Genomic DNA, 14999 nt, shown 5'->3' on the forward strand with positions numbered 1-14999 from the left:
CAAGCTGGATGGTATGGAGAATGCCCACCATGCAAACAGTTGGAGCTTTTCTTGTTGCTATTGGGTAGTTTTTGTATTTATTTTTAAATATGAACTCTGTTATTGTTTGGTACCATTGAGTCAGTTTTGGATCACAGCAAACCTATGCCCAGCAAAATGAAATGTTGCTGCCTGGTCTGATTTAGACTCTTCACTCAGCCAAAGGGTGGGGCTGTACACTCTGCTGAGGGGTAGGTAGGTAGTGCATAGCTACCCTCCGCTGGGTTTTGGAGACTGTTAATTGCAGAGGGAGGAGAGTTCCCATCTTTCTCCTATGGTGGGTTCGAACTGCAAGTGATGAATAGCCTTTAGATTAGCAGCACAATCCACACCAGTGCAGACTGTATGAGGTTCTAAGAGCGTGCAGCACTGATGTCCAGGTTCTGGTCCTTGGTGGAGCATACTGCTTACTTGTCTATTCATTTTTGTCTGGGTGTGCCTTGCTGCAGGACTGTAGGTAATTGGGCATGTACCTTTGGGGTGTAGCACCTGAACATTCAGGTGGAGTTATGGTAGAGCCTTACAGAGGACACAGGATGGCAACCATTGCCACTCTATAGGAAACCAGAACATGGTTGGCTGTGTTGGCTTAAACCTTTATTTAGCCTGCCTTACTTAGGTGGAGTGGCCAGAGCAGCTTGATGGAGAATGGTCTCTAATAAGAGATTCAAGGGCTCACCTGGGGAGTTGTTGAACTCCCTAAAAAGTACCAAGTGGATAACTGTGGCAGGATGTAGGTCTAATACAAGTAGGTCTGAGTGCTTGTGTCTGGCAGCCAAGCAGCTGGGCTCAGTGGAAAGCCAGGTAGTCTCAGGGTGTGGCTAATGGGAGTACAGGGCAGGGGTGACATGTACTTGAGCTTGTGCTGTGTGCACAGTACCTATTGACTGAGCCTGTTGTAGGGTGCTGTTGTGGCTTTCTCTTATTGGTCTCATGTCATGCAGGCAGTTTCATCAATTGCTTGTTGCTGTCACTTTGAAACAACTCCTAATTGGGCCCCCAGTGGGCTTCTGAGGCTGTAAGATATGGGAGGAGACTTACTGTCCTGATCCCTCAGAGTAGCTTGTGCTGCCAAACCACCTGAGAAGAGGCTTGTGTTTAGCAGCATAACTCCCTGTTGCCTCTGTTACCAGGGCTCCCATAACTTGCTTTGGACAATCTGATTTTAGTATTTTCCCTACCCTGAGGCTAAAGGGCACAGACTCACAAGGAGGCAGGCTTCCCTGAAGTTTAGGCCACCATTTGCTTTTCACAGAAGAGGGGGATGTGTAAAAGAGGGACTGAATTGAAGACAGCAGGTAATGAAAACACCTTGTCTGTCACTCTCTTGCGATGAAGGATAGGGCATTCAGTTGGAGAACGGATGTCCCTCTGGACATCCCATAAACTGTCTAGATAAACTGTTCTTTCTGGTACTATATTTCTGGGTACTGATGCAAGACTGTGTAAAGGTTATGTAGTTTATGAACAGATATACCTACAAAGTATTTAAGTTGACCATTGTATGCCAGGCCCTAACCATACTTTCTCTCATTTCAAAAAGCCAGGCTTGAGTCTTTACACCTGCTGGTTCCTTTACCACTATTCAACCAATTCTTCATCTAGATGATCCCTCCTTATTAGCAGAGTTAGCTTGAATGTTACTACTTCCTTTTAGATCTTACCTGGTCTCCCATTTTGAAATAGCCTTCCTCCTTCCCTATCCTCATTGATCCCATTACTTCTTGCTTGGCCCAGTCACACCGTGATGTTGTCTTACTGGTCTCCAGTGCCAGTTTTCTGCAAGTGATCTTGTGAAGCAAGCCCAGCCCAGGCTCGCCACTGTGGTGTCCTCACTGCTTAGCACCTAGAATCGGTTGTCATCAGGTTCATGCTTACTTGTGTCCACCCAATATGTGTCAAAGGATGGCTGTGTGGCATAGATTTTCCATGGCTTGTTTTTCAGAAATAGATCACTGAGATTTTCCTATGAGGTGGCTGGGAGGATTCAAACTGCTGTTTGGGAAGGAGCCTAGCATATTAACCATTTATAGTGCTCAGGGACTCCTCATAGGCATGTAGCAGGCACTTCAGATATTTCCTTGCTTGATGATGGAAAGTTGATAAATGAATAACGTCTCTTAGCCTATTTGTCAGTTAGATGGAAGTCAGCTGAATAGTTTTGCAAAGATATAGTCAATGAAACACATAAGGTGAGGTCCTGAGTAAAATATGGCCATATAACAGGTATAAAATGAGTTGGTTTTTGTCATTTTCAAATGTATAATGTTGCATAGGAGGTAGAAGAAAACAAGACAAATTCAGCATTCATTCCACCTATAGTCTTGTCTTGGTTGAAACTGGTTGTAATTATACTTTTCACTGGGGCAGAAAGTGGAAGAGCAACAAGGTTTTGATCCCACAGACATGACAGATAGATGTCTTTGTAAAAGTATGTGTGATTTATTTACCCATCGATCTAAAAATGGGTCTCGATGGTCACATGGTGGAGATGGGACAGGCTGGACGCAGTGGGGTTGATGCGCAGGACAACTTCTCACCCTTGGCAGCACGGCGCCTGGAAAAAAGTCTTGCTTGCTGATTTGGGTTTTTGTTTTGTTTTGTTTTTTCCTAGTTTTTCATCTTCTAGTTTTAATTCACCTAGATTCCCCCCCCCCCCTTGAATTTTTAAGCTTCAGTAAAAGTCAAAGAAATTGCTGTGCAACTGCTCTGGAGTCCCTGGGTGGTGTAAGCAGACCATATTCAGCTGCTGACTGAAAGTGGACAGTGCAGGCCACCCAGAGGCACTTAGAATAAAGCCCTGGTGATCCACAATCAGCCACTGCAGCACGTTTTTTTGCTCTTGGGTTTTGTTCACATGCCCATGTTGAGGAGGCAATTTGGAAAGATAAGTGATTTCTAGATACAGGCATTAGTTGTGATAGCCAGAAAAGAAGAAATTGAGTGAGGGCTATTTGAGCTCCTTGGTGTGCAGGTCTGCAGCATTTCCACGGTGACCTGAACAGAATAAATGGCTTTTTCATCTTAAACATCATTGCTCTCTAGAGGGTGAGGATTGGGGTTTTTATTCTCCCAAGTTACTGGGTTGGCAGTTTGCATTGCATTATGTGGTGGATTCCTGCGGAAGACAAAGCCAGCTGGCAGCATGGAACGCCACCTCCTGTACTTGCTATGTTTTAATATTTTCCTGTGGTCATCCTTGCTTCTGATTTCAAATTTCTTGCCAAACCTTCAGGAATGTCTTGCAGTTTTCAAAAGTTTCAGCACATGGGATTTTACACATACACACCCCCTCACCCCCCATTACCACGAAGCTGACCCTGAGACATGGTTTGAAGTAGAATTGTACTTAAGAGGATTCTCAGTGGCTGATTTTTTTTAAGTGAACTAGAACTGTCATTCTTTAGCAGTAAGCACATAAACTATTTGAATCACCCAGGAATGACCACCACCCACACACACCCCTCCAGCTCTTTGCCTGTGTCCATACTCACCTGCTGAAAGCTGTGCTCACGACCCTTCCAGTTCGAGGCTCTTTTAATGAGGGTACTCTTTGCTTTTTAAGCCTGATCCTTGTTTATAAAATAGGCCAAGAGAACTAAACAGCCCACTGTTCCCAGTATTTATTTACTTATCCAAATCAAATGTTTATGCCTTTGAATACTAAACTTGAAAAGAAAGAATTCCTCCTCATGGAAAGAGGAAAGCCAAAATCACTGAGGGACCTCCTGACTATAGCTGGAGATCAGCTTCTGTCTACAGTGTCCTGAGGAGCTGCTGCTCAGACCCACTTTCTCTGCCCTGGTGTTTGACGTGGAGGGTGTGTGTGTGTGTGTGTGTGTGTGTGTGTGTGTGTTTTAGTGCACAGGAGTCTGGGCACTTGCTTATTGTAGAGCTGTACTAGATCCGACTCTGTCCTGTTGGGGTCACCTCTCTCATCCTTCACACATACCCCTCCTCACATTCAGGTATAGCATTCTGAGCTTGGCTTGGTTCAAAACTATAGTGGAGATAAAGCTTTGATCCTGATGATTTAGAAAAGAGGAGTAGAAGGGAGGTATTTGGAGGGACAGTGTCAGCAGGCTAGTCTTTTGAGCCTGATGGTGATCGCCTCAGACATGCTTGGCATTAGCCCACCTAGCTGGAGCCTGTTTGGTTCTGGAACAGCAGTTCCCAGCCTCAGTAGTGAGCTGAGAATTACACAGGGCCCCTAGGTGACTAGAACCTAGCATCTATATGTTCACATTCTGAGACCCTGCACACAAGGGCAAGGCCAGAACATGGCTAACACTCATCATGCTTCTTCACTGGTTTCCACTTGAAACATAGTATTTATTCCCTGGCAAGTTTTGCAGCCTTTCCTTGTTATGTTTTGGAGGGAGAAACATTTCTGCTTCTCCAGATTATTCAAGAGAGTGTAAATTTAAGCCATTTGTCTTGAACTGTGTTACAGCAGCAGATTGTTTATATAAGCAAAAGGAACTGTCACAGGGTTATTTGGTCTAGTCTGCCAGGAAAAGGTGTCTCAAGTTTTCCCTGACCCTTATCCATATGGTATATTCGATACAATGTGGACAAAGCGTGCATCTGTTAGATTGTGTACATGCCTATAGCCAGGCATTAGTGGGTTTAGTGAGTACGTTTTTCTCATCCTTTGACCATATGGTACGTTGGTTACAATCGATTAAGCAGTATTAATATTATTAATTGAGACCCATAGTTTACATAAAAGTTTACTGTTTGTATTGTAAAGTCCTTAGGAATTTTGATAAATAAATAAAATCATGTGTCTGACTTTATAGTAGGGTACAGAATAGTTGTTCTGCCCTGAAAGTGTCATGTGCTCCACCTCTTGACCTTCATCTTTCATGCTGTCCCTGTGTTGTTGCTGTGTGCTGTGGGGTCAGTCCTTACCTATATTGCCATCAGGCCCCTCTACATCTGAAGGCAACCATGCCCTCTCATGTGTCATCCTCACCCATCACTGCCAGCACCATGTCAAGTCCATCTCCTTGAGGGTCTTCCTCCCCTTTACTGATGCTGTACTTTACTAAGCAATTTTGTCTTTTTTTCAAGGTTTGACCTCTCCTAATCACACTCAAAGGATGATACTCTAAGGATCACTTTGGATACATTTTTTCCAAGACAGATTTGTTTGGTTTTTGACAGTCCACTTATATTCAATATTTGATTCTTTGATCCTCCTTATTCAACTTCTTTCACATGAATATAAAGCAATTGAAATACCATGGCTTGGATTAGACACACTTTAGTCTTCAAACACAATAACATTCTTGCCTTCTTTTAGCAAAAAGAGATTCTTGGCAGGTAATTTCCCAAATGCATCATTTCTTTTTTTTTCCCTTGACTGCTGCTTCCATAACTATGGATCCAAATAAAATTAAATTATTGACAGCTTCAGTCTTTATTAGTTTATCAGCTCAATTCTGACTCATAGCAACCCTACATAACAGAGCAGAACTGTCCCATAGGGTTTCCAAGCATGACATGTTTATGGGAGTACATCACCTGGTCTTTTCTCTGAGGAGCAGAGAAATTCTAGTGAGTTTGAAGCACCCTCGTTTTGGTTAGTAGTCAGGTGCTTAACCAGTGCCCTGCATGCTCTCTTGACTGCAGGTTTGTCTTTTCCAGCGGTCCCAATATGTAATTGCATATGCTGCTCTTCTGGATATGCTTCTTTCACTAAGCTGTATATATGTACGGTTTTTCCATATTTTTATCACTGATTGGTCAGCAGAAGAGAGGAAGATGCTTAATGAAGTGAATTGACATGGTGATTGCAGCAGTGGACTCAAGTATGTCAGAGATGTTGAGGAGGGCACAGAATAGGACAGGATGGCTATGAGTCATACTTGACTTGATGGCACCTAACAATAATTGGGAGTGCTTATGATACAGTGGTTTAAGTGTTCAACTGCTAACTAAATGCTCAGACCTACAAGTGTTTTTATGGGAGAAGGATGGGCATTCGTTTCCATAGGGAAAGCTTTGAAAATCCTAGAAGGTATTTCTACTCTGTCCTATAAGAATATTAAAATATTAAAATGTCATTGTTTTTTAGTTGATTCTGACTCATGGTGACCCTCCATTGAGTTTCTGAGGCCATAAATCTTTAAGAAGGAGGCTGCTCATCTTCTTCCCATGGAGCAGCTGGTGGACTCAACCTCACATTTTGCTTAGTAGCCTGATTACACTATGCTATAAGGGTTCTGTCCTATGATTTGTAAGGAGTCAGAATTGACTCCCTAACAGTGAGATTTGTGAAGTACTCCTTTATATAGATGCATCATCACGTGTTGAACAACATCCCTTTTTATTTCTAATAAGTACTTTTTATATGCATGTTATTAGTAAAGGTGGCATTTTGAATAATAATCAAGTGAAAGTTACTTCAGTTTATTCATGTGAATCATCAGCTGTACATTTTCGTGACTATGATTAATTAATTTTGTGTAACAAATGAGATTAAACAATGTGATTTTGTGAGAGTTTGTTCTTCTGACTGAAAACTGTGTATATTTGTTAGTTGGTGGACGAGTAAGCCGTGAATTAAACTATACTCGCCAGAAGATAGGAGAAGAGGCCATGTTTAACCCTCAGCTCATGATACAGACCCCACAAGAAGAAGGTGCTAACGTCCTGACTGCAGAAGCGCTCCGCCAGCACCTGGACTCCGCACTCCAGGCCAGTCGAGTCCATGTCTATATGTACAACAGGTAAGTAAGGATGCAAGAAACTTCATCTTTGGGCCCTTTATTTTAGTAGATAAATTACCCTATAAATACACCTGAAGTATTAGTTCAAATGATTTTTCTAGTGAAATTAGATCTATTGTCCCCATTTTTACTTGTTTCTAGAAGTTGGTATCAGAACAAGTATATTACTTTATAATATAGTTTTTAAAACAGGATTTGCATTTATATTTAAGTGAGCATAATGCTTCGGACAGCCACGTGGGAAAGCCCTGAACCCATTAAAAAGAGGTTTCCGTTGCTTAAGATAGTTCTACAGCAAAGTCCAGGGGTACATTAATTATGCATTTCTCTGCTAACTGCACCAGAAGATTGACATTGTAGCTCTGTGAGGAAAGAAAAGGGCCTTTGAAATCCTGTGGAGAAATTCTGTTCTGTCTTGTAGGGTTTCTGTGAGTTAGAATTCGGTTTGATGGTAACAGATTGGTTTTCATTTTTTGTGAAATATTTTCAGTCAACTGAAAGAAAAATAAGTCTCTTTGTTTTGTCCTCACTGCATATACTGGCAGTTGTGTGTACCACAAAGCAAGAAGCGAAGGGGACTGAGCCACTGAATTAACACTCCAGACATAGGGTATTTATCCCCATTCATATGACTATTAACTGCTAGATCCAGGCTTCAAACACCTGTTTATGTGACCTGAAGCCCTTTGATTTTTCTAATGCACAATGTAACAAAGCTCAAGTAAAAGTTAATTGATCAAGTGATGGTTATTGAGAACCTACTTAAATTCATGCTTCTATAGACATGTTTATATATAAAATCAGTGGCTTATAAGAACAAAAATTGACTGACTCATGGTTCTGGCAGCTGAAATCCAGATATTGGATTTCAATATCCAGAAATCTATGTTGACACCTTCTAGGGAGAACTTGTTCATGCTGCTGTCTTTGTTACTGGGGACAGCTGTATAAACTCATGGGAAGCAGAGAAGAAGGAAGGAAAAAAATGGATGTTGTTGTTATATGCCGTCAAATCACTTATGACTGATAGCAACCCTATGTACACCTCTGAACCCTGCTCAATCCTGAGCCAATCTTATTGTCTCTGACACACCTACCCTCATAACCCCAGACCCTGAGTCAATTGATCTCATCGAGGGTCTTCCTCTCTTGCACTGTCCCTCCACACTCTCAAGCAAGTTGTCCCTCTCCAAGGACTGGTCCCTCCTTGCAACACATCCAAAGTATGTGAGATGAAACTTCAGTACCCTTGCCTCTAAGCAGACTGGTTTCACACTCTCCAGGACAAACTTGTTTGTTCTCCTAGTGGTCTATGGTATATCTGGTACTCTTCTCCAGCACCACAGCTCAAAGGCATCAGTTCTCCTTTGGTCTTTGTTTTCAAGAAGCCTCCATGCTAATCAGGAAGAGAAAGGACATTAGTACAGGTTGTTATAAGTTGCCATTACATCAACAGTAGCTCATATTGATCCTATATACAACAAACCCCCTCTCAGTCCTGCACCAGCCTCACAATGTCTACTGTGCTTAAGCCCATTGTTGCAGTCACTGTATCAATCCATTTTATTTAGGATTTTTCTCTTCTTTATTGACCCTCTGCTTTTCCAAGCCTGATGGCCTTCTTTAATGCGTGCCCTCTCTCAATAACATGACAGAATATGTGAGACCAAATCTTGCTTCTGAGGAACACTTTAGCTGCACTTCTCCGTAGACAGATATATTTCTTTGGCAGCCTATATATATCCAGTATAGGCAGTCCTATACAAAACCAGAAAGGAGATTAGATCAGCTAATGTTTAGGACTCAAGAGAAAGGAAGTAATTTTCAGCACCATTGGCCTAGGCTTGGCAAGAAGGTGATATTTCAGCAAGCGTGTGAGGGATTGATGGGAGGGTTCTTAGTGGTGGGACGAAGGAAGAGGACAAAGTCTAGAAAGCTCTATTGGTTGAAAACTCATTTCCCTTAGGTAATGAATAAAATAGAACAACTTGGAGGAAGTTTTTGTTCTGATTTTTTTCCTTTTACAGTCTCCTTTCGAGATCTCTTTCCAGGTAGGTTTATCTCCCTACCTCACTCAGAAAGGTATTATACTCTTCCAGAGATAATGGAACTTTGAGTTAATATTTGCCATTAGTATTTCTAGAGAGCTCTGGTGGCCTAGTGGCAAGAAGTTGTGCTACAGTCCCTAACACACATGGTTTTGAGGCCACCAGATGCTCCGTGGGAGGAGGATGGCCTATTTCCTCTAGTGAGATTAACTGCCTCTGAAAACCCACCAGAAGGTCAGCTATGGGTTGGTTCTGGTATACAACAATAACAGTATTATTTCTATAGGATAAGAATAGTGTAATTCTTGATCTTAATCTCATTATGATATGGGAAATTAGTTTACTTGGTGTCTTTTACAGCATTTTTGGTAAAGAGCAGGAAAGGTTTAAACTGTTCAAATCCACCAGCTGCTCTGAGGAAGAAAGATGGGCAGTCTCCTCTTCTGGGATTTATAGCCTCTGAAAACCCAGTAGAGGATCAGCTGTGAGTCAGTTCCAACTCCATGGCAGTGAGTTGAGTTGCTATTTATAATAGTATTATCCCTTATAACTTCCATTTTTTTAAAAAAACAGTATTTCCTCAAGTGAATATATGCTTTTGCATGAAAATCCCACTAATTTAGTCCTTACTTCCTTGGATTTGTGATAATTCTTTGGGCTCCCCTAAAGTCCTTTAATGTATGTAGAAAAGCAAATTAATGGTGTAAACAAAATTATTGGGAGCTCACACTTAAGGAAACAAGACTTTTCAAGTACTTTGGTAGCATTCATTTACATAAATACCCTACATGTTAATTACAGTTGAGAATTATCTATTCATTAAAGCAAGTTGACTGGCTCCCTACTTGGCAGAAGCTTTGCTAGTTTTGACAGATGCCTAAAAGTGGTAGAAATTGTGGTTCTCTGTACATATACTAGGCTTCTGATTTTGCAACTGATTTCCTTAGTTTACTACAATGAAAACATTTCTTCTTTTTAGACAGTGGAAGTTGGAACATTTGTGCTACAAATCAGGAGAGCTTATCACAGAAACAGGTTACATGGATCAGGTATATTTTAATTTTGTTGGCAGACCTTTCTAAAATATTCTTAACTTGTTCTCCCTCTCCCCCACCACCTCATGGTCTACTTTATCTTGATTAATGTGTGTTCTTTTTACCTTTGGCAGATAATAGAATATCTTTACCCTTGTTTAATTATTACACCTCTGGACTGCTTCTGGGAAGGAGCAAAGTTACAGTCTGGGACAGCTTATCTATTGTAAGTGTATGATTGGGTTTTTCCAGGACAGAATGTTTTTGATGTTATTTTGCCTTTATTCTCTTCTAGTTTTGAATAAGAAATGAAAACATTGAATTTCTATGCAGTTTTTGGATGAATGGTGGGGGGAAGGGGACATAAGCAGAATGTTTTTCTTCTTTTAAAAAAGTTCATTACATTTCATTTACTTTACCAACCTATTTATATGCAAATGAATGCAAATCATCATGGAGCATGTGTGTTTTTAAATGTTTACAATTTTGTAAAACAGCCACTTAATGTGGGGTTAGTTTTAAAGATGAGAATTCCTCTCCAGGAAGATGGGATAAGTAAAGAATTCAAGTTAAAGTTGAGGATGTTTCTGTGAAGTAAAATCCCACCCTTCCTCTGGACCACATTAGTAACTTTGATGGGGGAAGTCCACTATCTTGGAAGGCTATAGTTGGGGATGCTTCACAATGTAACAATTGAATATTAGATATACTGCATCATTTAAAGAGTAATTGTTAATCAGTGTAGACGTTTTCTGTTAATTATGCAAGAGTTGGTGCTTGGGTTATTGTCTGTACCCTGGTTTGTGAATATCTGCAAAAGCAATTTGCAGTGGCCACAGCCTGACCTTCAGTGTACAGTTTAAGATGGGAAATAAGGAGGTTTGTGTTTTCTGGTTGGAAGAGTCTGAATAATGACTTCAGCCTGGTTAAGCAGCTACAGTGTGGTTTGAACCACATAAGAGGCAGCCAAAAGCCTTTCTGGTCTGTCAACAGCACAGATGCTGAAGTGAGTGTCGGGGACAGGGCCTTCATGGTGCTGACTGCAAGGGACTGCCTGCTTGTTTGCCAGGCTGTCAGAGGAAGCTCCTAAGTATGGACTTATTATTATTAAACATTAAATGTTGTGATTGATGGCATTTAGAAAGAATTTATTTGCCTAGCAGGTGCTAATTTGACACTTTTTAAAAAAAAATTTGTTTTCTTTTTCAATTTAGGATCTCAGTCTTCTGCTTAGAAGCACGATTGACCAACTTTGGATTTAGTTATTTAAGGAAAGAATAGTAACAACAAATAAGTACAAACAAAGATTTTTTAATTTCTTCCATTTATAAGCTGCCATCTTTGTTCAAGAGTATGTTTTTCCTAGTAGGGTTGCGGACAGATAATTATTGCAAAGAGTGTTTCTTTTTTTATGCCAGGATCCCAGAATTGCATCTTTACAAAAAAGCTTTGCATAGTGAATATGCATGTACAAACTTACATTTTCCTAAGGGTTAGAAAATGGCTTTTCATTGTTTAGTCTCCTAATTTCTTTTGCAGAGGTAAGCCTCCTTTGCGGTGGACAAACTTTGACCCTTTGGAATTCCTAGAAGAGTTAAAGAAAATAAACTACCAAGTGGACAGCTGGGAGGAAATGCTGAATAAGGCTGAAGTTGGCCATGGTTACATGGACCGTCCCTGCCTCAATCCGGCGGATCCAGACTGCCCCATCACTGCTCCCAACAAAAATGCAACCCATGTAAGCACGGTCACTGATTCTTTTCAGAAGAGCCAGAGACAAAAAACCTTCTTTCCCTTAAATCTGTTTTCACTCTTTATCATTTTAATTTACAAAAATCTGTTCTCACCAATATTCTGTATATGGAGTTCAGTTTATTTCTAGAATTATGTTTTGCTGCAAGATATGCCATACTCTCTTCATTAGGCTTGTTATTAATGTTCTCTCTGTAATAAGCCCTTAATGTACTGGATTTTAACAAGGCATGTGACCTGCCTACTAATTCCTGTCAATTATGTGGCTGTCTTTTTATTTTAGCCTCTTGATATGGCCCTTGTTTTGAGCGGTGGCTGTCATGGATTATCCAGAAAGTATATGCACTGGCAGGAAGAGCTGATCGTGGGCGGCACTGTCAGGAATAGCACGGGAAGGCTGGTCAGGTAATCCAACACAGAGTCAGGTCTGAGCTGCCTCCTTTTCCTCCTTTTCTTCCTTTTCCTCGAAACCACTTCTTTCTGACATCTGCAAGTATGTTTGCATTAATACTTCAGGGTTATCCTTGCTAGCCATTAGGTGTAGTAGAAAATTAGGAGACTAGATCAATTTAGAAAAGCACTTTTTGGAGAGTTTTTCAAGGGTGGATTTGTACATTTCAAAAAGATTATAGTTACTAACCAGAATTTACAGAGAGTTCTCATGGCTGAGTGGTAAGATAGTACACTACAATCTCAAAGATTCATGGATCAGATCTACCATCTGCTCTGTGTAAGAAGGACGGGGAGTCTCCTCTTGGGCAATTTAAGCTTCTGAAAACACGCCGGAGGGTCAGCTGTTAGTTGGTTCTGACTCAATGGGACACAACAACCAAAATTTAGAAGATAAGCCCAATATTTAGAAAATCATGATGGATATAAAGCAACCTGAATGCCAAGTAGACAAGAGACTTTGGTCATAGCATGACTGGTAGAGGTCAGTTATGTGTGCTAAGCACAGACAAGGAGTTCTGCTGGCATAGTCTGTACTAGTCTGCAGTGCGTTGCACTGCTAACCCAAAGGACTAGTCTCTGCTGGTTTGAATCCACCACTTATTCTGGGGGAGAAGGTGGGCAGTCTCCTTCCATGTAATTTACAGCCTCCTAAAACACACTGGAGGGTTAGTAATGATTCGAACCCAACTCACTCTTGAGTGAGTGAAGCATAGTCACCTACGAGAGAGGGAAAGACCAAGAACTAACTGTTGATCAGGAATCATATGCTTACAGTCTCAGGTGTTTAGCTTGGGAACACAGTCATCTGGGATTTCTATACAAGCGGCCATGGATTGCTGAGACCAGTCTATCTAGTCATATTACCTACTTCTTTACTCTTCCTGTTTCACTGAATTTAAATTGAGAAAGGAAGTTGCCTGTTAATTTAATTTTGGGGTCTTATCTGTAAATGGTTTGTAAGGTTACATCTTTAATAATGGAACATCAGGCTATTAAGTAAAATCACCATCCAGGTCCTCTTTTATGGAAACATGAGCTAAAATATAAAAAAAAATGTCTTTGAATGAGTTGGGGGTGGGAGAGTGTACACTCATTTGGAACTTTTTTCCAAAGTACAAAGTGCTTCCTGGGAATGTTTATGCTCTGCCTTTCTGCCCTCTCCAATCTTTTCCTAGTGCCCATGCCTTGCAGACTATGTTTCAGTTAATGACACCCAAGCAGATGTATGAGCACTTCAAGGGGTATGAATATGTCTCCCACATTAACTGGAACGAGGAGAAAGCAGCAGCTATTCTGGAAGCCTGGCAGAGGACGTACGTGGAGGTGAGCCCTGAACACCTTCAATTCAAGCACAGATTCTTACTACTTACTAAATACTACATGTTTACTTTTATAATGTTAGAGTTTCTTTTCAAAATAAGTAATGCTGAGAACTTGATGGGATGATTTTTCTTTCCTTTCTTTAATATTTATACTCTTAGAATAATATTTATGTTGTGAAAGTCTGTCTAGGAGACATTAATTTGGATTGGGTTACCGTAAAACACTTCCGTTGGACAGTAGTGACTTTAAGAGCGAAGGCATTGTGGTACCAGGCTAATAAGGTGGTACCAGGCTGATAAGCAAAGGTTTCTGGAAAACATTTGCAAGGCATGGAATCTGTTCCTGGCCACAGGCCTCTGAGTGGGTCATGTGATAGGGCTGCCCTTTGTTTCCCGATAGTGACCTCCACTGAGCTTCATGTGACCTTTTTTAAAAGATCCAGCAAGTGAAAGGGGGGAGTGAATTGTTAAGATCAGGGGAACAGCAAATAACCCTTGCATTTTGGAGAGTAGAATGGTGGCCTCAGATATTTATTTGAGTAAATGAAGCCCTTTGAGGGAACCACATTCTCAGCTCTCCACCACATTTTCCTTCCATTAACTACAGACTTCATTGTCCTCGGTCCAGGTCATTTAATGCTAGTACAAGTTAATCCCTTCTACCTCTAAACACTTTTTTTTTAGTTTATCACAGTCAAATGGAGGTTGGGAAGTCTTCACTAGAGGTCTGTGCTCATCAAACCTCCTTCGTTTTCACAATGTTGTGGCCACAGGTGGTTCATCAAAGCGTCACTCAGAACTCCACTCAGAAGGTGCTTTCTTTCACAACTACCACCTTGGACGACATCCTCAAATCCTTCTCTGATGTCAGTGTCATCCGAGTGGCCAGTGGCTACTTACTAATGGTAACAGTCCTTATTCTGCTCCTGGGGTCATGTATTTTGTTTCCCGGTTTTGAATTTTTTTTTTTGAAGATTATATCCTCCTGTGACTGCTCTGCTTTTTAACTGCTCTTAACCTACACTTGGCATTTGAGACAGAGAAAAAGCTTTTAGACCCTGTCAGCTTCATAATGGTTTCAAAAGTGGTCTTTAAAGCCTTGGTTCCCATTTGTGATTTGTCTGCCACTTTGTGTGATGTGTAAATGTAATTTTTGTTGTGGGATTTGATGAGTTCTACTTTCAACTTGGGGTGGTGGGTGGGTGAAAACATTAGAATACTGACACATTCTAATGTTTGGCCTTTGTTTTATGTTTCCTCTCAACCTTCCTTCTCTTCTCCCCTTCCCCTTCATTCCCACTTGCCCCAACCCACCCATTGTTCTGCTTGCAGCTTGCCTATGCCTGTTTAACCATGCTGCGCTGGGACTGCTCCAAGTCCCAGGGTGCCGTGGGGCTGGCTGGCGTCCTGTTGGTCGCACTGTCAGTGGCTGCAGGATTGGGCCTTTGCTCATTGATCGGGATTTCCTTTAATGCTGCGACAACTCAGGTACTAAAGGAGCTGTTCCTTCACTCTTTATTTACCAGTCCCCTTTTCCAGGGCTCAGTCTGACCAGCTTCATGTGTCGCCACCACACCTAAAGGGCTTTCAGCATTATTTGATTAGACATGCAGT

At 41.2% G+C, this 14999-nt stretch overlaps 1 protein-coding gene across 3 annotated transcripts in view; it reads left to right on the forward strand.

Annotated features, from left to right (window-relative positions):
- PTCH1 (patched 1) overlaps nucleotides 1-14999 on the forward strand; it is a 72511-nt gene that overhangs the window by 19983 nt on the left and 37529 nt on the right. For all 3 annotated transcript variants that reach the window (XM_006898866.1, XM_006898865.1, XM_006898867.1), the window contains exons 3-10: nucleotides 6587-6776; nucleotides 9804-9873; nucleotides 9993-10084; nucleotides 11398-11596; nucleotides 11894-12015; nucleotides 13239-13386; nucleotides 14159-14290; nucleotides 14718-14873. In XM_006898866.1, coding sequence (XP_006898928.1) covers nucleotides 6587-6776; nucleotides 9804-9873; nucleotides 9993-10084; nucleotides 11398-11596; nucleotides 11894-12015; nucleotides 13239-13386; nucleotides 14159-14290; nucleotides 14718-14873 — 1109 coding nt within the window. The remainder of the gene's footprint in view (nucleotides 1-6586; nucleotides 6777-9803; nucleotides 9874-9992; nucleotides 10085-11397; nucleotides 11597-11893; nucleotides 12016-13238; nucleotides 13387-14158; nucleotides 14291-14717; nucleotides 14874-14999) is intronic.

Source organism: Elephantulus edwardii, unplaced genomic scaffold (assembly GCF_000299155.1).
Source record: "Elephantulus edwardii isolate Elephantulus edwardi_28Jun2011 unplaced genomic scaffold, EleEdw1.0 scaffold00238, whole genome shotgun sequence".
NCBI lineage: Eukaryota > Metazoa > Chordata > Mammalia > Macroscelidea > Macroscelididae > Elephantulus > Elephantulus edwardii.